Source organism: Amblyomma americanum, chromosome 1 (assembly GCF_052857255.1).
Source record: "Amblyomma americanum isolate KBUSLIRL-KWMA chromosome 1, ASM5285725v1, whole genome shotgun sequence".
Classification (NCBI taxonomy): domain Eukaryota; kingdom Metazoa; phylum Arthropoda; class Arachnida; order Ixodida; family Ixodidae; genus Amblyomma; species Amblyomma americanum.
In genome coordinates, this window is record NC_135497.1 from 139865948 (window position 1) to 139892027 (window position 26080).

Sequence of the window (26080 nt, forward strand, 5' to 3'; positions counted from 1 at the left end):
TTGTATCTGAGCTCTCGCCCCGCAAGTTTCGTCGTCTCTTAATGCCTCTTTGCCGCAGAACAATGTACCTGGAATGGCACAACACTTATGGCCAATAGCAGGTTACGTAGAACAGTTTATTGCCTTTCATTTCTGAAATTTTTGTGGAGGTAATTTTTGTTTCAAGTGAGTGAAGAATTTTTGAAGTTGAGCTCTCGCGCCGCAAGTTCCGTTGTCTCTTAACGCCTCTTCGCCGCAGAACATGCTACCTGGAATGGCGCAACAATTATGGCCAGATAACTTCGTTTGCTGTCATTCGCTGTCGTGCATTTTTAGGGCTGGAGCTAAAGAAGATATCGCGTGACATTCGGCGAGTGGTATGCAAGAAACGAGAATGTATTCTTTCCAAGTTCAAACAGATCCGCTTTGGTGCGGGGCAGCCAAGAGAAGAAAAACGAGGGCATTCAGCTTGCTGTCTCACATGGAGCACGAGGAGAGATGACCAGCCGGCTTGGAAGGCATATCACAAGTGCTTTATTTAAATCTGAATAAGATCGCGGAGAGCGAGCACCTCGGAGCGCACGTGAAGGTGCGAAGTGCACACCGTTGCGGCGAGTAATGCGAGATGCGCTGGCGGTGAACGTGGCCCACTTGCCCGTAGGCACGTCGCTCGCCTGAAGGTGCTTCGCCAGCATAGTGGCTCGTCTACAGTTGTGGCTAGAATATTAATGGAGAAATTGGACTGTTTAAATGAAATGCAACCAAGACATCACATCGGAAACAACTGGACATGAGCCTGAGAAATTGGACTGATTAAATGAAATACAACCAAGACATCACATCGGAAACAACCGGACATGAGCCTCTGACAGCCACAAGGGTTAGGTACCATGTGGTGCTGCTGCGTCGGGCATTGTTTCAACAGCGGATCGTTCTGGTCATATACAGATCGGCGACTCACAAGCTCTTATGCTGGTGGGTACATCTGTCATGGTGCTGACAAGAATGACTGACTGCGACAGAACCACACCGAACTAGCTCACTTAAGCATGTGCCGCCCCTGCAGCATTAAGAAAATATTTTCCCATGAATACCTGTTCGACTACTCAACATTCCCATGCTTACAAGAACTCTAAATTTTGTCTGGCCACAGTGTAGGCAGTGTCGTGCTCTGCGGTGAAGAGGCATTAAGAGACAACGCAACTTGCAGCGCGAGAGCTCAACATCAAAAATTTTTTTCTCGCTTTAAACAAAAATGACCTCCACAAAAATTTCGGAAATGAAAGGCAATAAACTGTTCTACATAACCCGCTATTGCTTGTATTTTTACTAAGAACACCTCAGGGTGAAATTAATGAGCATTTATGGTTCAAAATGCACTTTTTGCAAGTTTAGTATTTTTTTTACTACTTCGATGTTTGCAGTTTCATCACCTGTAACATTTGTTATAGGTACTAGACATCTAGAAAAACACAACAGTTATATCCGAATTTCTGAGAGCAAGTTGATATTTAAAACCGAGAACGGCAAAAATAGTACATTTTTATACTTTTTTTCGATTTTTTAAAAGATATTTATGCCTTATAAAGCTGCATGCTCCAGATTATATCGAAAGGCATTATTTGCGCAAATGTCAATGAAAAAACTGGTGAAGTGTTCTCTAAGAATTTGAATTTTTTATTAATTATTGAGCAGTGCCTGGTTTCTCGCTTTTCTAAATGTTAAACTCACGAATAAATTTTTTTCGGCAAAAATATTTCAGGCTTTGATTACACAGATTAGGCTAAGTTACCATGAATTTTTTTTAACAAACTGGAGATGGTCGAGCGCAACGTTTCGGATGTTTGGCGTGGAATGACCCCAGTGCGAAAAAGTCAGAGCATCATCGTGCCTGTGCTGGCACAGAGATCAGATATGGTTGTATGCGCAAAGTGCATCCACTTGTTGACTTGGGGCTTAAAAACTTCGTGGCCTTATTTTCAACTGACACGGTGTTGCAACATTGTGGCGCATGGCCAGATATTGAGGCCATGCGCATTGCCTGCGGATTACGGAGAGGCGCGTGGTGTGTTTGCTTGTGGAGTTGATAACAGCTATGCTGCAGAAAGAGTGAAATAAGAGAGAGACACTTGGTTGCCTTGCTGGGCACCTTCGAAGCATTTAGTGTAGAATGGAAAGCAAAAATAAAAACACACGCAGACAAATAGCACCTGCTGTGAGATGTACTGAGAAAAAAAAGAGACGGTGAAAAAAAAGAAAGCTAGACTTAACACGCTTACATATCTTTTTTAGGGCACTTCTGTTAATAGTAACTTCTGATAAGATGAACAAATTTTCTGGTCTTTTGAGGCTCATTTTGAAGGAAGTCTTGTATTTGGCCTAAGGTTGTGCAAGTTTCCTTGTATGGCATGTGACTTGGGAATGGCCTGGTACCACGCACCTGCATCTCAGTCACATATATCATGAAACAGAGCAGAGTGGAGACATATTTAACCTCTGCGCAAATTCTAACGCTATGTAGATGGCTGCTACCAGATTGCTGTGTGTTGTTGCTTATTCAATGCCTAGCCAGTGGGAGCACAGAGCTGAAGGTGTTACTGATACTGACTTGGTGTGATAGGTGCTTAACGTGGCTTCAGCATGATGAACATTTGGGCTGAATGAACTAGAAACATGATTCAGTTTGCTCCGCATGCTCCAACCTAGCGTCCATCGTGCATCATGCAGTTCAATCTCGTAGCTGTGTGCAAAGTTAGTTACAGAATCCCTGCAGTTATTGCGGTCACAGTTAACTTTTTTGCTTTCTGGCTCATTTTATGAAGCGGCTTTTGTGTGTTTAACTTCCATGCTATAGTACAACCTAGTCACTATAATTAGCTGTGCATTAAATAGTTTCAACACTACTCCACAATTCTACAAGAATGCGTTATACTATTTCGAGGGTTACCTATCAATGTATAGTTGCTTGTCTGAAAAAGCTCCAACTAGCAGTGTGTACTCCATACATGTTTCTCTTAGTGGATTGTGGAATTTTTAACACTGCAAAGCGACTCGGGCTATGATGTTCGCCGTAATGGAGGGCTTCGGATTAATTTAGACCACCTTGGGTTCTTTAAGGTGCACTAACATAGCACAGCACATGGAGATTTTTGTATTTCGCCGTTAACGAAATATGGCCGTCACAGCCAGGATCAAGCTCGCGACTTTGGGTACAGCAGCGAAATTCCAAAGCATCTGAGCCACCACGTGGGTAGTATCTCTTAGTAGTCATGCCAGTTATCAAAAGATTGTATATTGGCTGTTCTTTAACTGCACCTTGTTTTCTTGCTTGCAGGTGGGAAAAGACATTGGAATTGCTCTGAATTCTGCAGTGATGAAAAATTTGGAGTTGGAAAGCAGTTCTAAAGGAGAAAAGAAAGGATTTCTCCTGTAGGACAAAAATAATTACGGCTACACTGGCTGCTGCACTAATAATAAAGACTTTAATTTGAAGATATCTCATTCTGTCTGGTCAGTTTAGCTGCTCAGAACTCTTTCTTGTTTCTTGTGCCCCTCAATTGCAATGCTCCTTTCACAAATATAAGGACCTCCTCTAGCAGCATACTTATCAGTTGCATGCCATACTCTGAAACACGGAGCTAGGTGGACAGGAGTGCCAACTCTGTCACTCGCCAGTGTGCTTGCTGCATGAGAAGTCATGCACCCATCATGCACACAGTGCACCACTTTGTTGTTTGCCTTCACTGCTCTCCCTTTCCACTATGCTCTGGTGCGTGTCCCCGCCTTTGCTTCCCCCAGCTGCCAGTGCAGATTTGATGCACAGTGGCAAGCAAGCATCTGCAATTCTAGCTGAAGTAGTTGGCTCTGTTTATGGATGGTGAATCCGGTAATGTGGTGGTGCAAAACAGGATACTTCCAGTGACTGCTTTGCCGCTTTGAAAATGTTGTCAAATGTAAAATGAGTAGTTGAGCTACCATTTGCCTTATCAGTAGTGGGGCATTGCTGTTGGCTGAGTTAGTGCTGCTGTTTATTTACTTCATGCTCTGAAGTATTCCTGTGGTGCTTCAAGTTCCTGCCATTGTGCACAATTTCCAGCAGCATTTCTAAGCAGTATACATACGAAAGAAGCCAGCAGTCACTGAACTCCTATTCTTTTAAGGTGGTGTTGAGTAGAGGAGGAAATGAGCACTTCATATAGACAGGCAGACAGAAAAACTATTTCTGAAAGTGAGTTTTAGACCCTGCTGGGTGCCTGGGCCACTGCGCTGTCCTGCACTGCATCATGTTGGTCATGTCGGGACATGACGTCAGCAGCCAGAGTCACCGCAGCAAGCTGCGATGTCGGGTCTGCAGACTTGAGCAGGACCTCCCAGCTCGAGATAGCGTGCTGTCCCTGCGGGGGAAGGTCAGCAGGGCAGCCAGAAATAGAATATTACAAAGTAGAAGAAAAGACAACCACATGCTGCTGGTGGAATTTGAACCCACAACAGCCAAGTCGCATGTCTCGTCTTCTATATTAGAAACTATTCATGTTACTTGTGAACAATCCATGGGAGTGTCGCATCACCCGTCCATAGCAGTAGACATGGAAGGTCATGTTATATTACCACAAATGCTGCATATAATGTCGTTGAACAGGGAAAGCAACAGCTATGTGAGAACACTCCAATTTTTCCTAGTGGCACAAAGACTGCTAGAACCAAGACTCCCACGATGTTTATGAGCAGGTATATAGTTAATTACCATGCATTATAACGATATCAATAAAAGCATAATGTAACATAATAGCAGTTATGATAGAGTAATTGTTGTTATGCTATTAGTCTTTTTTTTTGGTTTCAATGACTGTTGGCTTTTATCATGCTCAGTGTGTGCCGTGAAAGTGCATGTGTGGAGGGGGTGGAAGGCTCCTAAAGCTTCTTTTCAGGCAGTTGCACAAGCACAGACCATTTTGAATTAACTCTCCATTTGGTTCATCATGCAGATGTCTACACAGCATTCTCATTAACATTATGATCACATTTACTTGCACATGTTCGTTTATTCCTCATTTATGCCTTATACTTAACAGGTTTTTCTATTCTTTCCTGAAAATGCTTACAGCCTGTCCAACCCCCATGTTGTGTATGATGCATTTTCGTTGGGCTGGTGGTTGCAACTGTACAACTGGGTATCTTCACATAGCACATTTCCACCTTCCTTAGGTTCTGTGCTAACAAAAATTAGCTTGGGGTTTGGACTGTTCTGTCATGAAGGGGTTCAATTGCAAGGTCACTAACATAGAACTACTTGCAAGACTTCAGTATCTGACAGTAAGCCAGAGCTGCACAGTAGTAGCATTCATTTCTCAGGGCTGCCTGGGAACTTCCACTTAATGCCAGTGCCTTGACAGATTTTTAGTATTCAAAAGAACTGGCAGAGTGCTTTTGCTTTCTACAGTACTTTCAGGCTATAAGCTAAGCAAGCTTCAAAATGAGAAGTCTTCGATGCAGTCCTGAAAGATGTCCCATCATCTTTTGTAACCCATGTTTGCTATACATGGGTGTAAGAGGCGAGTACGTATTAAAGCATGTAGTTCGGTGAAGGGCAAATGTGGTCGGTTGCTTCAAGTTTATAAGAATGCCCCCACTTCAAAGTCATTCATTTCGCACAAGTTTGTGACGATGAAACTACAACATCTAACATCAGGACAAGATGATTTACTGGCATGGTTTAGTTTGCAGTAGTGTGTGTGGCTTGCTCAGCAAGACTGGCTTATTATCCTTCAGAACAACATGCCCATCGCCCATCCAGAACAATTCACATCTTAAGCCTGTTTCACATGCAAGCTAAAATGCGAGCGAACCCTGCCGCGGCGGCGGCGGAAAAACGTGTTTTCAGTCGTCGTGGTGATGAGCGGCGAGGTTCCAACCATTTGAAAATTTACGTTGCGACGCGCCGCTCAATCGCTCAGTCGCTTGCATGTGAACCAGCCTTTAGGGTATCTAGACATAGCAGCAGAAAGTATCTCATTCATGTTCGTGCTTAATTCTTAATGATGCCATATTCTTTCCAGTCTGCTTTTTCCCACACAAAATGTCTTAGATGTATAAAGGGTGAAGAAGGCGGATTTACCAAACACTGGTGAGTGTTCCAGTTTGTCTGAAGGCAAAGCTTTTGCCACATAATTCACTGGAACCAGTGGGCCATGCAACAATCGACCATGGACACTGCTGAGCTGCAAGCACATACTATTAGCACTGCAAGGCTCTCACATTCAGGCTTACCAAGACAGGGCTCACAGTTTCGTGGCAAGCCAAGCAATAGTAGCTGTATACGTTCTGACTGCAATTCATTGCAACATGAAGTTCATTAGAGATCTCTAGCCAATAATTAGTATTCTTATCAAGTATGGTCTCTTCTGCCTGTAGCACTGGGACAGTAACTTGACCCTAGATATCAGGGCAGCTTTGTGTATGGTAAGGGCATCATGTCAGTCATAGCTTTGTGTTGGTTGGCTGCCATGCATTGCATTTATACTGGCGTAAAGCATAGGGAAGCACATTCATGAGCACTTCACTGTTATGCAGCCCCCATACATGTTCAATGCCAATAGTTCAGCAGTGCATGGTATCTCGTATGCAAATGAACTCCGGCCAGTCTCGCTTTCAAAATTTGTTAAACTGCAAAGTCCCAATTGTGCAGTCCCATATTCATGCTCCTTGGTATTGTAGGGTATGGCATGCGAGGTTTAACATTGTGAAACTGCACATGGGTTATGAGGCACTGCAGTGGAGTGCTCTGGGTTAATTTCAACCACTTAGGGCTCTTTTAACACATGCTCCCATGTGTCTTTGCATGTTGCCTTCAGTGAAATGAGGAGAGGTTTGAATCCCACGACCTCGTGTTAAAAAAAAGATCTGCAGCAGTTCTGAAATAAATTAGTTCCAAAATAGAAACTCCAGCTAAACCATGCAGCCTTTGCGACCAGTATATATTGCAGTGGCTGCTATTTAGCTGGCTTGTGTATGCCTTGGCTCAGCAGCAGTGCTTATAAGCACGAAGCATATGTCCCACTTAACTAGATAGAGGTTTTATCTGTGTGCAGTCAGCTACATGACTGTGCACTGCATGGAGATGACCACACAAGCATAGTCTGACCAAGTTGTCACACTAAGCATTCCTGCTTGTACCACATGAGTTTAAACAGTTTTCCACATTATGAAATGCTGGCTTCAATTTAACTGAACTCCAGTGACAGTGCCATGCTTGATACAAAACTGCACTTCAATATGGAAGCACAGCATTTGACCAGGAATGACTAAAGAGTTTCATTGGTCTGGCAACTGCAATGCGCGGTTACCTAAAGGAGCACTGGATTGTTTACCTGTTGGCATGCCTATTTAAAGCAGCTAAGTGGTGCAACCGTGAAGTGTGCATTGAAGCATGAAAACAAATGCATTTGAGGAGTGTAGATTGCAACAATATTTTATTAGAAACTTAACAGGCAACTGCATAAAATACTTCTGGCTATGTAATAAAGGCACATGGTAAGAAACAAGTCTGCAGTATGCTGTCATTGTCACCTGTACCAAGATGGCAGTATGCTGCATTACTGAAAGAAGCAGTAGAGAGAGCATTGGAAATAAGTGAACAAAGGTGCATACCATTTCATAAGCAGCAAAGCTATTTCCCTGCAGATTATCACCTACTGCAAAATGAACAGCTAGTCTGCATTCTATCAACTGCAAATGGGCGCTCTAGACACTAAAATGGACTACACTTCTATCAGTAGTTCGATGCCATGTTATTTCTTGCTGAAACATGTAAATGCAGCCTTGTACTATAGTTCCTGAAAGACCTTAACCTATGCTAAGAATTAAGACATGCACTACAGCCGTTTATGTACAAGAGTAATTCGTGCAAAGCTTGATCAACGCTCTTTTGAAGTCCTCATGAAGTCTTCAATTCTTGACCAATGTTAGCTTTTGATAAAACCATACATATGTTTATATACACATGTACTCATATAAAAATATGCATAGAACCTCTGAGAATGCCATCAACCAAAATAGACAATTGTGCCAAAAGGTCTTGCATACCGATGTGCAGTGTGTAGCTGCATATGTCCTCGGGGCACATTTTAGAGAAAGAAAAAAAGAATTGCCAAGTGTGTCTAATGGCTGTTTTCGTACCATTGACTCTTTTCGGCCCCGCAGACTGGAGTGCACACATAATACATCGAAAAAGAGCGACAAGGTGGAAGACGTTAATAAAGTAGAGTCGCAGCTTCATTATTTGACCAGCAGTGAGCTTATTGTTTAACACCTGCAGATTAGGTGGGCTAGCAATCAGTCTAACTCGCATACTGTAACACATGGAAATGCAATGTCATTATTGCTGTCGTGCCACTATCAGGCTTTCCTGGACTTTGAAGCTGGATGATGTATAACACTGAACAAGTATAGAGCACTGAGTCTTAGTTGCAGTGGTTACAATGCACAAAGCCACCTGCAGTGCTGCTATGTCTGAGCAGCAGTGCACTCATGCTGTGTGATCAACAGCAGCATTAGACTATATTTCCACTTTGACTAGATTTTGGTGGGCGTTATACCTAATAACAATTAAACGGGTTAGACAACACAACGTAACAGTTCCACAAATGCACAATACCACCACTTTTAGAGGGGGTGAAAAACAAGACAGCTCACAGCAAGACCTTTTTTTCACTATCTAGCCACACCAAAATTAATGTCTCTGGCACATTTATAACCAGTGCTTCAAAGGAGTGGGAGAGCAAAAAAGGGGCATGCAAATTACTGCGCAATATCAACTAGAAAACAAAGCAACTGCTACAAAAAGGGAAGCTAATATTCCAAGCCATGTTGTGCAATCTTTCACCAGCACCAGAGTTATTGTAGAGCAAAGTCGGTGCAGGAATGATAGGCTGTTGGAGCCCTTTGCAGCAAAGCAGCCAGGTTATTCCGCAGGCTCGCGCACAACACGACCATTGAGAGGCTGTGGAGGCCGGAAGTTCTTGAGGATTGGCCCGTCGGTGGCCACCTGGGGGCCTCCTCCTTCCTTGTAAGACATCAGCTCACGGAATGCTTCAAACTAAATAAGAGAAAAAGTTTGGGGGAAGGAAAGGAATTGAAACGTTTGGATCGAAGTTTGCCAACAACCCAGGGCACAAGTTTAGTTTTGTATTAAAACACTAAATGCTACTTTCTGGTGAACCTCTCTTCAAATGCTGTGTCACTGGGATAAATGACTGAAAGGATACAGGCTTTAAATATAATATGAGATGGTTCACTTTAGTATATACTATATTTCTGTGTGATGTGTGAACAGATTGTACAGCTTTGCTAGGGGATTGTGAACCATGTAAAAACCATGCTAGGAGATCATGAAAATAAGTGACCTTGCCTTTCATTTGATTTGATTTAAGGGGTTTAACGTCCCAAGCGACTCAGGTTATGAGGGACGCCGTAGTGAAGGGCCCCGAAAATTTCGACCATCTGGGGTTCTTTAAGTGCACTGACATCGCACAGTACACGGGCCTCTAAATTTCGCCTCCATCGAAATATGACCGCCGCAGCCAGGATCAAACTCGCGTCTTTCGGGTCAGCAGCCGATTGCCATAACCACTGAGCCACCGCGGCGGCTAACTTGCCCTTTATTAATCGAATCTGGCTGATATTACCGCTAGGGATACTAATTTTAGTTCAACACAGAATATTCTTTAGAAAGGTATTAAGGCAGTCAGCTGCACTTTTGAGCTTCAGAAATGCAAGTGCCATTCTTGTTTGAAAGTATACTCCCTAGTTATTATAAGACAGTCTAAATACATTTTTATAGCAGCTATTAAATGCATTTCTTAACACAATGAACACACTGCATACTTTAGGTATCAAGATTGAGTCTGATGATCATTCTTGTCAGACCACCACCGCTGCTAACACTATAGAGTTCCTTTTTAGTTTTTTTTTTAGCTCGTTTGGTTGAAAAGCCATCTGCGTAGCTGGCACCGCTTAAACGTCCGTTAATCTTTTTTAATTATCTGTGCAACATGCAGTACTTCAATCAACGCATTCAAGGACTTGCAAAAAAGCATAATTTATTATGTGGTGTGGATTGTTTCTTTGACACTTAAAATTGCAGGGGACTGGCTGCCATTCTTAGAAAGAAATGGCCTCTGAAAAATAGGAAACGCCCCTTTCTACAGGTTGCAAATTATGGGCTTCAACCGGCTGCACTGTGGCATCGATACATGCCTCAGTGTTCACTCAATTACTGATTAGATTTCTCAGCGGTATCGCAAATAAATAGCATGGGTATTCAGGAGTTAAATGTGCACCAGTGAAGTAAGGTTCAGAAAAGGCTGTTTTTGAAACAGCTTTCTTTCGGCTGGAGCAGGATGTGTTCCTTGTTTCGCAATTTGACAGCACACAGTCCCTACGACTCACTGCTTTCATCATCAGGACACAAAAATAAGCTTCTACCAAGAATTCCTGAAACAACATTTCTGAAGCAACCGCTGCACAGTCAGGCACGAATCAGTTGTCACTCCCTTTAATAGTGCATATAAGCAATCCAGTCATGAAAATATTTCACATATTGTCAGACAAGTTCTGTAGTTCACCCAAGTGCACTAACACAGAATTCAAATCGCTGCTGAACTCTTGACACTGCATTGAACGATACAGCAGAAGAAAACTTGCAAGAGTTGTACAGCAAGTCAGCTCATATGAATGATTACTAATGCCATTTGATAAGCTATATAAAATTAAACAGTACGCATGTATACTCCCAAGCATCTCGGTTAAACAATTCACACAGCACTTATCATTTGCGAATTATTTTGAATCTGCCTCGACATACTTTGAGCATTTGGTTTGTGTGCCTGAAAAGAAACAAAGCACAAAGTAAACTTGCCTGTTCTCGTGACACTTCAATAGGCTCCTTGAAGACAATCCAGGTGACACTCTCATAGCAAGGTGGTGTAGTCAAGGAGCCCTCATATGTCCAGTATGAGCTGTTGGCTGATGAAAGTGAAAAGTAGGTTCAGATTTACACAAGGAATCCTGTGCTGCTGCAGCATAAGTCTTGTATGTTCAATGCTATTGCTGACCGCTAGTAAATAGAGGGTTTTCAAATGCTAGAATTATGCACATCGCAAAAAGACTCCCTCATCCTATAAGCTCGCCTATGTGCGCATGTCTTATGTAGTGCTTTCAGACATTTACAGTGCTGTCTCAATGAAGCAGCACTCAGTGATGCAGAATGTAGCCTCAATGCTGTCTGTAACAACTGCCATACAATGGTGAGTAATATAATACGATGTTGCTGTAATGTTGCCTATGGTATGTACCAAGATGTTTCAGAATTGCATAACGATAATGTTTATATGCATACATATGTTGGGTACAAACATCTAACCAATGTTTCTGTCAATGTTTAGACACTTGTGAACAGAAACTTGTAACATAAGGCTGACAATGCACTGGTAACATAGTCTACAACCCTGCCGCTTATCGTGAAACCAGTGCATGCTATGTAATTGGAGGATACTAAAGCAACATATGAATAGAGCTTGGAAAGGTGCTTTCCTAAGAATGAGCATGTATGTTTTTACTGAATGCATTAGTATAATGTTCACACAAAGATGGTGGCGCAGACTAACATGGCTTTTTTTAATAAAAGGTATTAGCAGCATGGTCGTGCTCACTTGCGTTTCAAATTTTTGCCACTATCAAGATCAAAAATTCACAAAATAACTTTGCTCGACTGATGAAGTCACTGGCTCTAAAACGAGGGCCTTATGTGGGAAATGTATAAGCTCGCTGAAAGTCACTCTCGTGTATGTGTGCACAGCGTGATGGGAGTTTTCTGGTGCGACTAAAAAAAATCTGCACCTTGCGATCGATCACTTTAAAAATTTCTTTGCTGTTGACCTTTGCAGGGCATGCAAAGGGTCATTTTTTCTCACGTAGGACGTGGGTGTGTTTTCCCCAACTGCTGACAAAAACTAAGCGGCAACGTTTGCATTTCTTCTCAATCCCTCAGGATGTCATATCAATGTTACCGAAATGTTGCAGCAAGATTAATGTGTAAACTTATCTGGTGATCAAGAAAAGTGATTACTAACATTTCAAAAACGTTATGCACCGACAGTTAACATTTTGCATTGCTTGAGTCATGCCAAACAGCTTCATACAGAGCACCTGCAAAAGCATGCACTAAAACTCGTTACTTTTAATTCTTTCCTTGCACAAGCGGTGTTTATTGATTTAAGCATATTACCATTATATGAGGTGTAGGTGTGGACTAGTTGATAACCCATCCTTTACCCAAAGTGCACAGAAGACGAAGACAAGAATAGACAGACAAGCGCTTGTCAACAACTTTTCTCATCTACGTTGTTTTCTACACACTTTGTGCCAAGTACCATTAAATATCTTTCCAGCTAATGTGATGCTAACAAATTTCAACATCTTGAAGAGTTACATCATTCTTGGCTCAATAAATGCTACTTCTTTAGTTAATCATAACACAAGCTTCACTGCTCATGCAAACCTTCTTCCCAAGATTAAAACCAATTGTGGAAAATTTAGAGTAAACTGTAACATCCTGGAATGAGGAATCACACAATCAAATTAAATTATGCAAGACATCCCACCCATTCAATAAGAAAGTGAATATGCAGTTAAAACTCAATTTCTCGAAGTGAAGAGCAGACACTAAATATTTGTTAAATTGCGAGATTCGTAAAATCAAGGCAGGCATTTTTGCGCCCTTCGAAATCTAAAATTGTAATGCAACAGCATCCATAGCTACCGTGGCATCGTATTTCCCGATAACCCATGCCTGCGCATATGAAAAGTCCGCGAAGGCAGCCTGAATCGCTTGTGTATGAAAGCGCCATCTGGTAAAACAGATTCGAATCCAAAGTGGGAAGCTCCGCTGACTGCAGTCAGTTGTTCCATGCAGCAGGGCAGCTTGCAGCCCCATCAAGGGCCGAGACTTGGGTGCAGCACAAAATGTCGCCAGAACATTACGGCAGTGTCGGCAATGTGATAATGTTGTGAAACATACTTCAATGTTACAGCAACGTGCCCGTAAGTTGGTCAGGATGACACTTTCTGCTAACATTGCAGCCACATGCTCTGAAATTGGTTAGGATAACACACAATCTGCCAGCCTTAGAACAACATTGAGAAGCAATGCTGAGGCAATATAGCCCGGTGAACATTATATAATGTTCGATCATAACAATAAAACATTACAAATATATTTCAAGTGCCAGAACTTTTGAGACTTGTTACAGTAAACATTTTTTTCAACTAGCAGTACTTTGCAACTAAACCTAGTCTATTGCTGCCATATACTGCATGCACAGCCCCATTTATTGGTCGCAAAGCTTCGCTTATTACCCATTCGCCCCTAACACCCTTCAGTGATGGCTATATAAGCTTGACTCCATGCTATCCGTTCGGAGGCGAGTGTAGGAGTTGCATGTTGTACTGTATTACGGAGCTCAAGTGTCGCTCGCTCTCACTGGTCCTTGCAGAGCGTTGTGACGCATGTTGTGAAGCTTACCAACTGGCATGCCTGCATGCTCGTGCAGGGTTGCTGAACTTTTCAAGAATGTTACATTTATCTTATGAAATTTAATTGTGGCAATGTTGCAGCGATGGTGTACATATATGTTGACGTGAACACAACATCACGGAAAATATTGCAGCAATGTTATTGTACATATGTTGTCTTGACATTGCCAAAGGAGAACACTAGCCATGTTAATGCAACCTTAGGTAATATTAATGCAATGTTCCAGCAGCAAAACATTCTTACCAGGAATTATTGAGTTTATATCAATATCTTGCTCCAGTGGACATTTCATTCCTTTGAACGTCACTTTTGACATACAGTCAGTGATCTTTTTCAGCTCGTGATGAGGCTTTCCTTCCTGGAAAAAAAAAACATTCAATGAAAAATATAGCACCACATTAACGAGTATAGACACCATATTTATGGCTGCGTGTTTTCTTTGAAATGATTCCTGAAGTGATGACAAAAAAAAAGGGGGTAGAACATTTCCTGGCAGCAACCCAATGCCTACTGAATAAATTACCAGGTGCTAGCAAAGAAAACACTTTCAAAATTTTGCTAGCTTTAAAAGGTAACAAGTGCATAATACACACTAGCATAAGTATTATAAATTGTGTGCCATCAGAAATACAATCAGCAGTACACTTTGTGCTTATCAACAAAATGTCAGCAGCACTAAAGCTTGATGTAGCCCAAGTACACTCACTAGCCGTCACGATGGCTGCCAGGTATAGCTGCCATCTTAATTCAGCTGAACAATAGTCAAAGCACTTACCTTGAAGAAAATAGCCACCACACTAAGCCCTTTGTCGGAACAGGCAGCCTCAGATGGCTTGTTGTACTTTTCAACATTGTAGTGAACCAGATGAAGCTGCACAGAAGAAACTCAGATATTTTTTTCTTGTGCTAAGACATAGTTCAAGACCTATGGTGCATTTTGATACCCATAGAACTAGAAAAATTCTTGCCAAAAGCCTCCTGTGATACTTAATTGGGAAGTGCCACAGGCATACTGCATTTTAGTAAATTATAAACAACACAAATGCATCAACATGTTTGAAATTTTGCAAGTCCACTTTCTTTCTTTTCAATAAAGCAAACACTGACCGAGTCTAGAGCCTCTACCAGTTACCTTGAAAATGCTGCACGAAGTGTACGTAAAGTTACTGTACATTGAAACCTTGTGCCTTTCTTGTGGTCACAATTAGATGTTAGCTGAGGCAAACACAAGCCAAAGCAAGCTAGAGAGGTGAATCCATACACTCGAAATCCTGAACCTTCTGTAAGTATTGGAGTACTCATTAAAGATGTAAGGAGGCCAAATTTTTGGTTGCACGCTATTCTTTTTCTATGGAATGGTGCATAACACAGTAGTATACATAGATCACCATGTGGAATTTTCCCATACCTACTAAATAAGTTATCTTTCAGTTTGTCCTCTCATGTTTCAACTGAACAGTGGCTATGATGTCACAGACGAGTTAAGACAGTGCTGAGATGATGAGAGCCACACAGTAACTGATTTAATCGCTACTTCATTGTTTAAGTTCACTCTTATGCCAGTCTGCCCCAAGAGCCGGCAAGACTAGTGAACAAGTAGCTATATTGCATCGCTGTTTTTGTAACCCTCAAGTGACCTCAACATTATTGCAAATCATCTGCGACATCATAGCTACTGTTAAACTGTTGAAACAAAGATGACAAAAAAAATGAATTACAAATTTTTTTACTCACTTAGACAAACTGCATGTAGTTATCCATGTTTACTGATGTCTTTCACATCATTCCAAAAAAGAACACATAACCAAATTTGGTAGTTGGTCAGCCTCTGCACTGTACAGAGTAAATACACAATCGCACAGCTAACACGAAGCAATTATGTCAGTTCAGTGTGAGAACAAACCAATAGGGGAACCTACCTCGCCTGCATAGTGTTCTCCATCAACGGTGTGCTCACTGCCAGTCTCACTGCAGGTGCCCCAGTGGCTGTGAAACTGCACCATCTGGTAGTTATTGTGTAGTGGTCCCCCACGAAGGTCTGCAAGACAGTTAAGTGCATCCTGTAAGTCTAATAAGTTTCGCTATATATATAAGGAGGCATGCACACATTAGAGATGAAGAAAGCACACTGAGAGGAGCTGAAAATGGCTACTCACTGAACTTTGAAAGGGAAGGCTTTGTGAACATGGTACGACACAAAAAGCAAAGACATTTCAGTTCATACTTACTCAGTCTGATTGGATTTATTGGTTTTGCATCTCCTGAAGGAAAGGAACATTTACTACATAAAATTTAGGCAATACATTGCAAGATAATGCGAAGAACAAAGAAGTTCATGAGGTGAATGACAAACTGAACATTCCTACAGGCCGACTAATTTCACAATAAAAAAATAGTGTTGGTCATACACATATACCTTTCGAGCATTACTAGTTTAGGCAGAAACAAAACTCAATTCAAGCTTGGCATTTGAAGCGATCATAAAAGTAATGAAAGTTGTAAAGTTGTATCATGCAGCAGAGCCAACTGAAGTTATTTAACATTTGCAAGTGAAAATAGTGAGCCGGCAAATTACTGCAAGTACACATTATTTGCAAAGAAAAGACAGGACTGACATGATCTGCGTGACTTCCGCTGTCTTAATGAAGGATGCATTCCGTGCATGTTTTGTATATGCAGGCCAAGAAAAAGAACAAAGGAAAAAAAGGGTACACTGCAATAACAAAGAAGTGCTTATGCATTCACAACACATGCAGAAGCAAAAATTACTCAAATTGTACTAGGTCAGGCCTTTTACAAGGACTACGATCTCTTTACCACTAAGGGAAATGCTTGGAGTACTCACACATGTACTGTGGTCCCCCAATGCCATGCAGTATGCTACCATTTAACTCTTTCTGCAATCTCATGAATGAGTGAAAAATACAATGTGTGGCCTCTCATTTACATAGAAGCTTGCAGTACTTTGGCAGCACACTATTTTAATGATGCTATATCAACTAGCCTACAACCATGCCTTTTTAAACACTTGCAAGCTTTGACAACTTTTAAAGTTTCTCAGCAAAGAAACAAAGGATTGATGAATGTCTGTCGAATGCTATCACTGAAAAAAAATGGCTGTACTGACGTATGCAGTGACAAACATCATTAACACTGAACTTGAGGCTCAAGTGCACTGCAGGACACAGCAAGGACCATGCTACTGCCTACACAATTATGAATTACCTGCATGTGAATGCAGCAGGGGCTGTATTCACAGTTTAAAAAAGGCCCCACACAGAAGCCAACATTTATGGAAAAACACCGACATCAGATACCTCTCATGTTTTTCCATCCCTCTTAACCAGTGGAAGTGGAAAGAAAACCAGTGCAAGTGCTGCATGTAATTTGTGTGTACACAACACGAAAATCAAAACTGAAAAGAAAAAAAAGGAAGCATGCATGACCATGCTTCAAGCAGAGAAACAATGCCAATAAAATGCACACATTTCAGCTGTGAACCTGCACAAGGCTACCTCAAGCAAACTCATGCTCTCAACTACACCAGCATAGACATTGTCTCCAACAAACAAATAGAACCCTTGCAGAAAGCCTCACATTTTCCTTCATTGTTTGCATGAGTTGGGATCAGGCTCAGCACTGATACTGAGCATGATACTTATTGGAATAAGTAGCTTCTTGCTATTTTCTTTTCCCATCAAACTCCCAAAGACCTCCACAGTCTTGAGAAAGCACTGCCGGGCTGTGACAGGTCCAAGTAGCTTGCACTCTATATGCTCGACTATGACCTACACCTGCAAGTTGTTGGATCTCACTTAGCCCATGCAAGCATTTGTGCAAAATACTTTTACAGGCAGCCAAAAAAAAAAAAAACAAATGTCACCAACTAGGTCCTGGTGCAGAGACATCAACTCGCCACCCAGAGCCAGTGTTAAGCAGACTGGTGCACTGCAGGCCAGTGTATGTCCACCGCAAAGGGTTCTCCGTCAGAAAGGGATCCTGCTGCACATCACTGCGCACAATATCGATAGGAGACTGATTGTCTCCAGCTGCCTTTGGGAACCTCTTGGCCCAATTTGAGGGACCTGCGGAATAACAAAGTGAAAGTTGTTAGTACACAAGAAATGACAAAAAAAGCTCTTGGTACAGTCTGGACCTTGGTGACACCCAGTCATAATTAAGTGGGTAAAGTATATGAACCACTGTAACCAACTAGACCTGTTCAATTGTTCAAACAGAAAAAGAATTTCTACCATAACTGAAAAAAAGAGCTTTGCACCAATTGTCCTCTTTAGAGCATGAATAGACAATGTAGTTCACTTTGCACTTTTATGTTACTGTTTTCCTGCAGGAAAGTGGTAAATTTGCTGCAACCTTTGTGATAGTGTACTCTAAAACTTGCTCACTAATCTTGTATCATTAGCACAAGCAACATAGCCAATGATTTCTTTTCAGTGGCTTAGACAACCATGTCAACCAATTCTTGATGCAACACACGACTTTACAAGTGGCATTTAAATGACAGTTTTTACGAATGGATGGCTGTGCAGGTGAGTTTTATTTCAAGGTTTTATTTTATGCTACACAGCCAATTCACACGCAAGTGAAACTGTAACACACAACCAGCTTTTAAGAACATTCACCTAAACAAAATCAAGGTAAGCTTGCATGCCATTTAGCACACTAGCACTATCGTTGGCTAACTAAATGTTGGATAAGTGGATAACAACATATTCTTGGCGGGCATGTACAAAGAGAAATAAATTCACGTACTAATAAAAAATTACTGGATGCCTAGGTAATCCCCAGCTTGGCTTGGCGACAGCACAAGGATCTCGCCGGGCTCGCCAAGCATGACCTAGCACGACCACACAGTCTCCACACACGAATCGAAATTGATTAATCGTGGTTTTTCACGTCTAGTTTGAATTGTGCGCTCACCTCTAGTTTGCAGAGCGCCCATTATGCCTCAGAGGGCGCCACCGTGCCTGCTAAATTTAGCAGCGCAACGATGGATGAATGGATGATAATGGCTTCACCCTTTGTATCGGGCGGCAGCTTGCGTCACCCAGGCTATGATTTCCCCGTTATAAATTTTTTCCCTTCCCCCTTTTAATTTTTTAAATATCTAATTTGACTATTTTTCTGGCACATTTGTACGTGTTGCCAGACCAGCGGCACCAGCCCAAGCGTTATGGTGCACATCAAGTCATCAACTTGGCGAGCATTGTTGGCTAGCCACAGCCGGTCTAGAGGGTAGCGCAAAGCGCCCGCGCTCCCATCGAGGCCGGCCGAGGGCCAGTAGACGAGCTCCTAAACCTATTGCTTAAAAAAAAAAAAGAACATGGCATGGGCATAAGGCATGAGCATATACTACACAAGGCAGCACCTGATACTGTCGAAAGGTGCACGTAACGACAGGGACTCCGGAACTTTGTTTTAAGTGGGGGGGCAAGACAGATTATTTTGTTATTTATTTAATGCTCATTTACGTAATAAATTTTATATATTTATTAATTTTTATTCTTCAATGTTCAAAGGTTGATGTAAACTGTCACGTTGTGGTGATGACACTCTAGAAGTCAGAAAGACAAGGAAAAGGCTTCCAGACGAAGCTGTTTAAGGGGCTGACTCGCGCCCACTAAGAACTGAATGACTCGGCGGCGGCGACAGCCACAAGTGTACTCGGTGGTCATCGAAATGAATGCCTGCAGTTCTTGGCCGCGCTCATTTTAAATGCAAGGGGGGTGGTCGAACGGTCTAGTTGGTAGTTCATATTTGGAAAAAAAAAGACAGCACACCTTAAGACAAGGACAGAGGAAGATATATAACGACACAGTGCTGACTTCTACAAGTTGAAGTTGAAGTCTTTTAGATAAAGAACCAAAAGCAAATACAACAATCTGGAAGCATTTGCACGTGGCCATGATCAATGGAGCTAAGTCTGGTCGCATCTCGCATTACAAAACAAATGAAAAATCCGCAGGCCAGCGGTTCTGAGGGCGAACGAAAAAATGGCGCAAAGATTCACGGCAATATAAAAAGAAGCGAAATGGGAAGCTGTACGCACCAGGTGTGATCAATTGCATTAAAGAAGTTTGTGCATAGTTTTTTTTCAATTCTGCTAATCATGATCATGTACACGGGTCAGACAGTAGACTTCTGTTGGGACATGACATAGTTATACGAAATACTTTACATCTGGCTACGAAGCCAGGTAGCTCAGCGCCACTGTGATTTGCATTAAAGGAGTCCTAGAACTGAAATGCTTCGTCAGAACTCTGATCCAAGTGCAAGCCGTTAGAGACTTCGGGGGGGGGGTGGCCCCCCTGGAAAAATGTTGGGGGGGGGGGGGGGGGGGGCGACCGCCCCCCTCGCCCCCGTTCTGGGGTACCTGCGTACCGACGTTAGCACAGTTAAATATTGCTCTTGGAATGTCCAAGCTCACATTAGCCGTCATCTGACATAACAGTTCGTTATGATAATTCAGCAACATTTGCTGAACAGTACGTACTAACAGCCACAGTTCACCGTAGCGATAGCACTGTTGAGTCAATCCATCTGGAGTTTTCAATGTCAGTAATTGCTTCACCAAGTCACATCAGTACATACAGTAGTAAGCAATGAGAAGGAACGAAGTCCGAGCATTGATTTATTGATTACTCCATACTTGTGTGAGAATTTTTTCCCAGTGCTTTCTAGTTTTCCTCTTGGCGTATAATTTTCAAAAGTCATTCCTAAATTTAGTGGAGAAATAACCAGAAAATTCGCAACTTTGCGCAAGAAGTTCGCTTCATTAATTGCTCACGGCTGTATGTACATTCGGAGTCAAAAGTCTCTGGACCACGTGTTCCTCAAACGAAGCTCATGGCTCCGCTATTAGCCAGCATCTGGAGACCACGCTCATGGAGATGAAAGAACAAAATATTGACTTTCACCTCCACAAGTGTGCTCTCCAGCCGCAGGCTAATAGCAGAGCTATGGGCTTCGTTTGAGGAACACGTGGTCCAGAAACTTTTGACCCGGACTGTACATGCATGCAGCCACAAAGATGTATGTTCGCCAAAGACCACGTTTGCCCGTAGCCGTAGTTTCATGCCCATTTCACTTCAAAAGCAAACTTCAGATACCAGATTGACTCCTCCTATGACAGTCTAGTTGTGTATATTTTGTAGGTGCAGGAGAAAAGATGGTGGAGCATGACGTCCAGTCGTCAGCTCTTGAAATCGGACATCTGTTGCAGCTATTCTCACTAGAATCGTTAGCCTGCCTAAGACAGTCACAATTGAGATTGAAGTCCGGCCCAGCATCGACAAAAGTGTCGGCAAGGCGTAAATTTCGGAGAGTTGGTCAGTATTCATTTTGCTCACAGCGCAACAAGAACGGGAGAAGTGTCCATTTTAGTCACGCAACATGTCACCGCCTTCGTTCTCATTCTTCTGAATCCTGCGCAATTACGCACGGTGAATGTTTCCTGGTGCACGCATAAGCTTTATGCTGCCACTATGTAAACAGTTATAACTAATTTGCTACAAGACATAATCAAGAAACTGCTTATTTCACGCCGCTTGTCACCAGCGTACGGGTCCGGAGTTCGACAGAGGAACCATGAAAGTGCCTTCCCAGACAAAGCGAGTCTTCGAGCAGCCCAGCCGCGACGCACAATGGCTGCCCGAGTTGCGGAGACATGTCACCACTCCCCCCCTCTTCGAGAGCCCGCCGTCACCTGACCTTCCCGAAGCTGTGGTTTCAGCGAACCACCCATGGCTTAGCTTTGCCAACATCCGTGTTGCCGTTCCTGGAGTCTCGAGAAGGATCCAAGAACCGACCTGTGTTTGCGTCTGATTCACTCCAGATGTTTGCGAAGGACAAGGGAAAAAAAAAACGGAAGTCCCCAGCTTCAGCGTCACTACCCATAGGCAGCGCCCGCGAAGAAGCCCAGCTCATCGACGGAAAAAGGCGGGAAATGGAGGCGAAAACGTTATTTAAGAGCGCCCGACTGCTTAGTCCGTCGTACTTCCCTCATCGTGTCGTGTACAGTCTTCATTTGCTCCATGATGTATATAGATATGTCTTGTTGATTTCGTCTTGAAACTCCTCGTCTCCCTGTCCTTGCTCATGCGGGAACACCGCTGCGGACCCGAGCCACAACTGATGGCCCGGCTGGGATAGAAGTACACGCCATTCACATCAAAACAGTCGCAGAACCAGTCCTTTTCTGGGAAGGGGAGTCACGAGTTTGAGTCGACTAATGGGAGGATTTAAATCAATTTTATTGCCGATAAATGTGTCTTCTGCTGCTGGAAAAACTTCAACATAACCAGAAAGGGCTAGAGAATCAATTTTTAGTGAGAACAATAGTGGGATGGAGTTATCCTCTATGTCCCCTTCACGCAAGATGCCTTGATGTATGGTTTTCGTAAGTACATATTTTTACCGCGGGCGGAAATAAACTATAAACCTTTCGTATGATCTTGCGTAATTTGCACAAACTGCACCTGAATAAAGGTCGCTTCACGAGTGTTTGGTTAACCTTTGAAGCTTTACAAGCTGCAGCAAGAAGCGTTGCGAAAAAAAAAAAAAGGAGGTACTGTGGATATAGCATATCCTGTTTAGGAGTTACAGCAATTAGCCTAGTCAATCGTATTCTTTTGTGCTATTTGTATTGGCGTCGAAAAAAACGTAAAAGGGTACTATCGGTGACAGAACTGCCCAGGACGCGGCTCCAATAGCCGGAGCAGGGAAAACTGCTCCCAGCTCTATCTAGTGATGATTCACCTGGTTCGAGATCAAAAATAAGCGCATGCGCGTCCTAGCTTGCCTACAAGCGTGTACTGGCCGTCGCCTTGACGCGAGTTGCTTTTTGCCCACGAATCTTCCGCGAGGTGCTGCCATGAAGGCATCGGTTGAAAGCGTTGAAGCATTGAATGGCAACGGTTTTTTTTTTTCGCTTTGTCTGACCGAGTCTCTTTTTGCAGTCTTTTCCCAGACAGTCGAACAAAGACTACGTGGAAAGGGAAATTGGTGCACCTCGCCCCGGGAAGCGTTATCTGCATTTGATAGCGCATCACATAGCGGCATCTCGCGGAAGGTTCCTGGGCGAAAAGCAACTCGCGCGAACGAGCCAGCAAGTACAGGCTTGCAACCAAGCTACGGCGCAAGCTTTATCTCGAACCAGGCGGAACATCGCTAGATGGCGCAGCGATTGCAGTCTGACTTGCTCCGGCCGTCGGAGCCGCGTCCTGGGGTCTTCTGTCCGCGATAGTACACGCGCATAACGGTGAAAAAAAAAAAAGAAACCGCTCCACCCACGACAAGCAAGGAAATTCAATCGCTCAACGTCACCACTGCACCGGTACTACAGAGCTCCGGCAGCCGCGTTCCGCCGTCTCCCAACGGTTACTCAACTGACGCTGGCACAACAGAATTCTCAACACGACTTTTACGGAAAGTTTGAAGCCCGCAGAACGCAGTCTCTATTTCATACACAACGTATCGTTTAACGAGATTTCACAGGTCCGAGTGAAATATTTTCGTCCGATGCATGTCCGAAGGTCGCAAAGCGGCGTGCGCATTATTTACACTAACGCGTACGAACAGCAATGAAAAGTTAAAATACGCGTAGACTCTAGCGAACACGTTCACAACGATCGCACGCGCTGCTACGTTCTTGCCGCAAGTGCACACAAGTCCAGTGAGAGTTGTGGTGACGCGCAGGTAGCGCTTCCAGTGCGAAATCGCTTCTGGCCGCACTCCCCGGGTTTCAGCGGCGTGTGCGTGTGCGAGTGAAGCATCGGAGTATCAAGTGTGATTTGCTCACTGGATCAGTCGACGCCTCAACCGTGCTGCGAGTAGGCGCGGTGGCGTCCGCCTACAAATTGAGGAAGTTACGCGCCTTTCTTTTACTCAAAACCAGCGGAAGGTTTAGACTCCGTTGATTTTTAGGGAAGGAAAGGCGTATTTAACTGGCTCCCTGGGCATGTGGACACCTCAATCACGCATCGAGATGTGTGGCGGTGGTGCCGACCTAAAAAAAAACGTGTTTTCGCACAATATTTCGCGCTTATAGCAATGCAAAACCGCCAGCTACTTTTTCAGCAGGACTGGATGACGATTCAGCGGACGCAGGCAGTAATTGCACATACAGCCTCACCAGATTTCCCCTTCGAGAAGTTCTGCCTGTAGGCAGCGAAAGCGGACACGGCAGCTACAATTCTACATCGAGCAGATACTATATACGCACAAGGTCTGCCTAAAGACGCTCATTAGCCTACGATTACAGAAGCCCAGCAGAGGAGGACGCCGAGGAAGAACCGCTGTTCGAACGAAAGCAGGAAGTACTACTCAATAATAGCCGTCGCGTGCCAACGGGCGCTCTGTAGTTTACAATCAATCGGTGCCCCGGGTTTCAATGTACGTCATCACTGTCTCAAGTCGATTTGCCCGGGGAAACGGCTGCATAGCAGACTGCGTGACGCATCATTACTGTGCACATTTGAACGCACCCCACCGCAGCCTGTAATTAAGCTACCAAGGTAAGTGAGGCATTCGGTTCGAAGAGGTCCGACTCTGGTGGTGCACAAACAACTGCTCCAGCGTCAGGTCGACAACTTTCGAAGGAAGGGCAAAACACCTTGCGTTAAAGAATGTAATAAAGAACGAAATTCAACCGAAGCGCCTTTTGCAGAGTAGAGTAGCAAGCCGATGGTAATGCCACGATATGTTGTTGCGTGCAGAACCACAGACGATCACATATAGAGCAACAGCGCCCCAAGTCCCGGAATTGCCTGTGAAACGCCTTCAAGGTTCTTTTGGCTTCCGCTTGCCTGCGACGCTTACTTGCTTCGGCTTGTGCAATACGCACTGTGGGGCCTTGACGCTGAAAGCCGTCGTGCCCCAGCCTTGGCGGCACGCACCGCAGGCTCCTTGAACTGCGGCTTTGGCGGTACGCGCTGCGCGGTCCTGCGCCGATGCGTGCAGGCCTGACATTCTCCTGCCCGAAGTGTAGGGTCTTGACGGGCTCGCCGCTTTCTTTCCCAGCCTCCAAGCGCTTCGTAACGCTTGCGAGGCAGCGAGCTTTCCGATCGCACCTGAGAGGGATCGCTGCACAACTGGCCGGTCACGCGGCCAATAATGGCTGGCGCGAGTATGCTGCGCGTGATGCAGGCTTGGACGAAGATGTTACATAACCGCTAACAGCCATCGCTGTAAAAAAAACTTAAGTACAGCTCCCATAGAAGTTGGCCCTCATAAGATACACAGCCCACGAATGTTGAACTACATCCGAAAATTTAGAACATTGAAAATTTAGAACTGAAAATGAGACTGGAACGCTGTTGCCTGGACCCGCCGCGGTGTCTCAGTGGTTAGGGCGCTCGACTACTGATCCGGATTTCCCGGGTTCGAACCCGACCGCGGCGGCTGCGTTTTTATGGAGGAAAAACGCTAAGGCGCCCGTGTGCTGTGCGATGTCAGTGCACGTTAAAGATCCCCACGTGGTTGAAATTATTCCGGAGCCGTCCACTACGGGCACCTCTTTCACTCCCTCCTTTATCCCTTCCCTTACGGTGCGGTTCCGGTGTCCACAGATATATCTGAGACAATTACTGCGCCATTTCCTTTCCTCAAAAACAATATTATTATTATTGCCTGGCCCAAGCAAGCAAGCTTTCATATTTTCTGAAAGCTCGATCGATTGTGATGCCTTATTGAAACTTATAGCCACGCGAGGTGAGCAAAACCTTTCAGTTCGAGTGGGAAAGAAGCAAGCAAACAGCACGAGACCAACGACAGTAGCCAGTGCTCGTCATCAGAAATGGTGCCAACAAAGGTCAAATGGAAACGCCCTTAGCAACTAGTTACAGAAGTTCAAAATAAACACTCAACGGAGTCGGGGAAGCGCGAATAGTGAACGTTCATCTTGTAAAGGCGCCAAACAAGCCGAGATCAGCGACGACCAGCTGCTTAGGCGCCAGCGCACCACTAATGGACACCGTAGCGCCGCAGTCCCGCAGTGTCCTAACAGTCGCATCGTTTTATACCGCCGTTTTTCTGTGCGCCTCCTTACGCCTTTTTCTTAGTTTTTTTTAGTTCCCAAAATAAACACACAGCGCATTCGGCGACCGCGCCAACCAGCGCCAGCAGATGTCCTCCGACAGGGGTACAGTTCACAGCTATAAGCTAACTCGCGCAAAAAAGGTCACACTAAGATCATTGTCTACATTAATGAATCTTCACGGCCAAAGTTGCATATGTGCTATGAGGCTCTCCGCAGTAGCAGGCTCTAGATAACTTCCAACCCACAGAGGTTCTTTAACGTGCACCGACATCTTGGTACATGAGCGTTTCTTTTCCGTTTCGCCGCCGCAGGGCCGGGACCACTCGTGCTCAGCAGGAGAGGGTCTAAGTCAGCGAGTCACTGCGACGGGTTGATAAAACTAACGCCCCATTGCACGGGAGCAAAGCTGACGGAACGTTTTCTTCCAATGTCCTCCCAACCTCACACTGACC

General features: G+C 43.9%; 2 protein-coding genes across 13 annotated transcripts in view; one reads left to right on the forward strand and one right to left on the reverse strand.

Moving 5' to 3' along the window:
- The window catches only part of LOC144113743 (exosome complex component RRP42-like), a 39016-nt gene extending 35541 nt beyond the window's left edge, over positions 1–3475 (forward strand). For all 3 annotated transcript variants that reach the window (XM_077647032.1, XM_077647035.1, XM_077647034.1), the window contains one exon: positions 3314–3475. In XM_077647032.1, the coding sequence (XP_077503158.1) occupies positions 3314–3412 (99 nt within the window). In that variant the 3' untranslated portion in view covers positions 3413–3475. The remainder of the gene's footprint in view (positions 1–3313) is intronic.
- Positions 3476–7429: 3954 nt separating this feature from the next.
- LOC144113745 (carbonic anhydrase 1-like) overlaps positions 7430–26080 on the reverse strand; it is a 91661-nt gene continuing 73010 nt past the window's right edge. For 7 of the 10 annotated variants that reach the window (XM_077647048.1, XM_077647047.1, XM_077647043.1 and 4 more), the window contains 7 exons: positions 17458–17655; positions 15799–15831; positions 15490–15608; positions 14346–14441; positions 13814–13928; positions 10895–11001; positions 7430–9073 (listed from right to left, as the gene is read on the reverse strand). In XM_077647048.1, the coding sequence (XP_077503174.1) occupies positions 8939–9073; positions 10895–11001; positions 13814–13928; positions 14346–14441; positions 15490–15608; positions 15799–15831; positions 17458–17655 (803 nt within the window). In that variant the 3' untranslated portion in view covers positions 7430–8938. The remainder of the gene's footprint in view (positions 9074–10894; positions 11002–13813; positions 13929–14345; positions 14442–15489; positions 15609–15798; positions 15832–17457; positions 17656–26080) is intronic. The other 3 variants (XM_077647049.1, XM_077647044.1, XM_077647045.1) reach the window with 1 other exon arrangement.